Source organism: Sinocyclocheilus rhinocerous, unplaced genomic scaffold, assembly GCF_001515625.1.
Source record: "Sinocyclocheilus rhinocerous isolate Xijiao unplaced genomic scaffold, SAMN03320098_v1.1 scaffold475, whole genome shotgun sequence".
In the NCBI taxonomy this organism is placed as follows: Eukaryota; Metazoa; Chordata; class Actinopteri; order Cypriniformes; family Cyprinidae; genus Sinocyclocheilus; species Sinocyclocheilus rhinocerous.
In genome coordinates, this window is record NW_015646677.1 from 239153 (window position 1) to 244152 (window position 5000).

Genomic DNA, 5000 nt, shown 5'->3' on the forward strand with positions numbered 1-5000 from the left:
TTATTAGTATATTGATCACACAACATACGCTATCTTAAATAATCTTAAATTTGATTTTAGAACAGCTGTTTTTAACATCATTTTAGAGGTTTCAGCATGACTTTGGACTGATGTTCACCTCAGAGACTGGAAAGATCAGTTTGCACGTTTCATTTACAACGTCTCGTTGCCTTTAAAGCGTCTGTGGTTTGATTTCAGCCTCGTTTGATCTGTTTGTATTCTGATGGCTGACCGACGGGTCAAAGTCCTCCATGACTGTTATCTCTGCCAGGCAGGTTGAGCTATTAACCTTCGGTCAGAAAAACACACAGCAAACCGTTTTAATTCAGCTCAGCCTTTCGCAAACAAGGTCAGAGAAAATTGAAACCGTGATGCGACTCGAAAAACCGTGATGCCAGTGCGTTTGTCAACAATTTAAAAGCTGAGAAAAACAATAAAATGCCCATGAATAAACGTTCAGTGTTTGCGTGCAGCTCATCAGCGTCAAATGAATCTTGAACGGTCCTAAAACAGATCCAGAAATAAACGTTGTGAGAAACAACTCCATGACGTCTGTAATCAGATCTGTGTTTTATATGAGGAAATGCTTGTTGCTCCAGTTTCATGTTATTAGAGGGAAACACAAGATGCAGAAACTCTGGTTTTGTTCAATATTTGATGGGGGATGGAAACGCTTTTCTCCCGGAGGCCCGAACAGACCCTGTTCATGATGACAGCACATGTTCTCATGTTGCCGCCTCCGCACACGCGTGTGAAGCTGATCTTCTCATGTCGACATGGCTTCGGTCTCGCTCACATCTGGACTTCGCTTTCACTCTTTCGGCTGATGCTTCTGTGACAGTTTAAAACAATGATCCTGACATCATGATTGACTCCCTTTACATTCTGAATTCATGCAGCCTTTACAAAGTCTTGCCAATAGTTCATACATGTCAGTATAGTAATGACAATCAGTAATCCGGTTTGTGATATTTTCCAGATAAGCGCTGATGTCGGGATCAGAGCTTTGATTTGATCCAGACACACGTGACATAAAACTGTTCAGCTGCCCGTTCGCACTAAAGACGATGACCATAACAATAACTGTACAGTTTAAATAATCACTCTAACTTTAAGAGAATAGCGAAGTCCACACCATAGCTACAATGATAATGACAGGAAGGAACGATATTGTTGAAATCACTTTCAGAGCGATTTTTCTTTTTTTCCAACATTGTTCAGCCAATCAGAATCCATTCGTCTTCAAAGAGATTGTTATCGTCCACTAGTGTGTATACAAAAATAGTTATAGTTATTGTTTTTTAGGCCCATGATAACTATAACTATAAAGATTTAATAATAGGTCTAATGCTAAAATAATAGCAATAAACAGTGTTGGGGAAAATTACTTTTTAAAAGTAATGCATTACAATGTTGTGTTACTCCATAAAAAAGTAACTAATTGCATTACTTTTTATGGAACGTAATGCATTACATTACTTTTGCGTTACTTTTTGTCACCTGGGCTGGGCTTGTTTATTTGTTTTTAATAACAAAACCCCACAAATTTTTAGCAACTGTAAAGGGCCATTCACACCAAAACTGAAAATAACGTACTCCCAATTTCCCTCAACTCTCATTGAATAAGTGGGAAAACAGAGTAACTTGCGTTACTTATTTGAAAAAGTAACTCAGATATTTTCTTGTGAAATTAAAAGTAATGCTATACTTCACTAGTTACTTGGAAAAAGTAATCTGATTACGTAACTCATGTTACTTGTAATGCGTAACACTGGCGATAACTATAACAATAATGGCACAGAGGAAGGATATCATTGTAATCACTTTGAGAGCAATTTTTTCCAGCTGAATTCATCACCAATGACACCAATCAGAATTCATCCAGATCCTGACGTAATCAGTGGTTGATGGTACAACTGCTGTCCTTTTGGATCGCTGTATCGTATTTCTGTAACATCGTGTGCTGCTGCTATTGTTGTTGGGATTTTCCCATCATACAGGACTGACTGGCAGGTTTTTATGGCACGCAGGGGAATTTCACTGGTTTCTGTGTAGTTCTGTACACATCAATGACTAGATGACATAACTAAAGCAGACCTTTTTTTGGTTTTAGCACTCACACTAACACACACACGTGAACTCAAAGCTGCTGTCACCAAAATATACACTATAAAACAGCACATTCTGTTTGAATGAGCCGTTTTAATGATGAAATCACCGTAACGCACAAACTCTCACATAATTAATATGCATATTACTCTTGGATTTGTTAAATGTCCAGGTTAGACCTAAAGCATTAGAGAGTTTGCATGTGTTACAGAGTTATGTAATCAGATTACTTTTTAAAGTAACTAGTAAAGTAACACATTACTTTTAAATTTACAAAAAATATATGAGTTACTTTTTCAAATATGTAACACAAGTTACTTTGTTTTCCCATTTATTGTCTGACAGCTCTCCTGTCCCCGTGTTGAGGCTTTTTAATTTCACTTTTGGTGTGAAAGAGCCCTTACAGTTGCCAAAAATATAACTTTTTGTTTTTTTTGTTACTAAAAAAACAAATAAACAAGCCCAGCCAAGGTGACAAAAAGTAACGCAAAAGTAACGTAATGCACTAGTATTTCCATAAAAAGTAACGCAAGTTTAGTTACTTTTTTTCATGGAGTAACACAATAATGTAATGCATTACTTTTAAAAGTAACACTGGACATGAGTGCGCCAGTGTTGGGAAGTAACTAGTTACATGTAACTAAATTACGTAATTTACAGTTACTGAGAAAAAATGTGTAGTAAAATTACAGCTACTTATAAAAATGTTAATGATTACAAAGTGGTTACATCTGATTTTTTTTTCACACACACCCACATACAGATTTAATTGATTTCTTTCATAAATTGCAGTGACTGCTCTAAAATATGAGAAACCAATGTTTCAACATTTTAGTACTCAGAATAGGACACATGGTTTATGCATATACTTTATTTTTGAAGATTAACTGTTTTTTTCCCATGCCATTGTTAGATGCCAGTGCTTCCTATCATAAGATTTGATTTGCAAAAACAGAATCATAGCTACTAAACTATTTCTTGTTATGGTTTTAAATCCGTATTTAACCTCAGAATGCTCTCAAAGTAAGTCTGATTTTGTGGTGGCTGTGCTTTAAATTATTATAATCTTAATTCAAGTGATAAAGGATTTCGAAAGTGACAGTAATCAGTGTTGAGCATTACTGTAAGGTTAATCCTGCCTGGTTTACATGTTTGAAAATGATTAACAGTTGAAAACATTAGAAATTTAGAAAAGGAATCAAATGTAATCAGTTACATTACTTCAATAAAGTAATTTAATTAGTTACACTACTGCATTTTAGATAGGGTAACTTGTAATCTGTAACCTATTACATTTCCAAAGTAACCTTCCCAACACCGGAGTGCTCACAGGTTGTTTTTGTGTCTCAGCAGGAGATCTTCATGATGGAGCTCAGCGGTGAGGAGACGCAGCTGTCGCCCGTCTGTGGACCCCTGTGATGGTGTGAAAGAAACTCCCATCAGCCACTGCGCCCCACACACACATAAGCTGCGTGTAAGTGCGTTTTTCCTCTGGAGTTTCCTCTGGCTTTTTCTCACACGTTTTTACATCATCCGCTGCTACAATGGGGCCGTTGATCTCCTGAGGGCCCGCCGGCAGCGTCATTGAGATACAGAGACTGTTAGCGCAGAGACGGACTGAGGGATTGTGGGTATGTGTGAGCGTGCGGCGCGGCCCATCGAGGCCGAGGGTCTGGTGGCTCTGCTGGAGGGCGGCTTGGACCGCGTGCTGCTGATCGACAGCCGACCGTTCGTGGAGTATAACGCGTGTCACATCCTGGAGGCCGTGAACGTCAACTGCTCCAAACTGATGAAGAGGAGATTACAGCAGGACAAGATCCAGATCAGTGAACTCCTGCAGCACTCGGCCAAGAGGAAGGTGCGTGAAACCAGGAGTAATGCCGGCGTGTCATCTACGGCTGGGCGATATGGCAAAAAAATAAAATCTCATTTGACCGATTCTCAATTTTTTACGATTTTTAACTTGAAAATGTAACTACAACATTCAATTCAAGTCAATTCAAGTTTATTCGTATAGCGCTTTTCACGATGCAAATCGTTGCAAAGCAGCTTTACAGAAAATTAAAGTTTCTACATTATATTTAGTAATAGCTTATCAGTGGTGACTATCTCAAGTTGATGTCCATATGGCAGAAATGTATGGTAAAAATCAACCGGTTAGTTAATGGCATGTAATCAAACAGACGGTGAACACTATTAACAGCAACAGCGCGCTCTTTCTCACACACACACACACACACACACACACCACATATTCGCAACTCAAACTTGACGTATTAGACAGAACTGTTAACGCCACAGCGAACAAGAGGGAGAATGTGAGCACTGTGCTCATGCGCTGGCCTTCTCAGCGCCGTCAAAATAAACGTCTGTCGCGCCGTCAAAATAAAAGTCCCGCCTCGAACGCATCGGGCAAACAGAAAAACATATCGGCCGATGCCGATATTTAAAAAAATGCCAAATATCGGCTGATATATCGGTATTGGTTATATATCGGTTGACCACTATTTATAATGTTTATACATTATAATATTTCACTTTATTTTATATTATTTCCGGTATTTCTGGTATTATTACACTCTCTCCAAACGTTCTGCTGCTCACAAAACAATAAGCAGTAAGCACCAATCAATGAGAGCGAGTTTGAACTTAAGAAAGCTGACTGGTCACGGTCAAAAATATGTTGAGGACCAATACATAACCTCCAAATACATAAACCTGCGCTCTCTCTCATATGCACGCACGCACTGTCACGATCTAATGCTGGATCCTTAAAAACAATTACCGAAACGCAAAAATCCAAAATCTGACATTTTCCGGAACAGGATCCGGCTCAGATTAAGCACTGGTTGGATCATTCTTTTCTCTTTACTGTTAACATTGGCATATTG

At 38.5% G+C, this 5000-nt stretch overlaps 1 protein-coding gene across 2 annotated transcripts in view; it reads left to right on the top strand.

Moving 5' to 3' along the window:
- Nucleotides 1–5000, top strand: part of LOC107707972 (dual specificity protein phosphatase 16-like) — a 24474-nt gene that overhangs the window by 7248 nt on the left and 12226 nt on the right. The window contains exon 2 of one of the 2 annotated variants that reach the window (XM_016512097.1): nucleotides 3460–3967. In XM_016512097.1, the coding sequence (XP_016367583.1) occupies nucleotides 3743–3967 (225 nt within the window). In that variant the 5' untranslated portion in view covers nucleotides 3460–3742. The remainder of the gene's footprint in view (nucleotides 1–3459; nucleotides 3968–5000) is intronic. The other variant, XM_016512096.1, reaches the window with a different exon arrangement.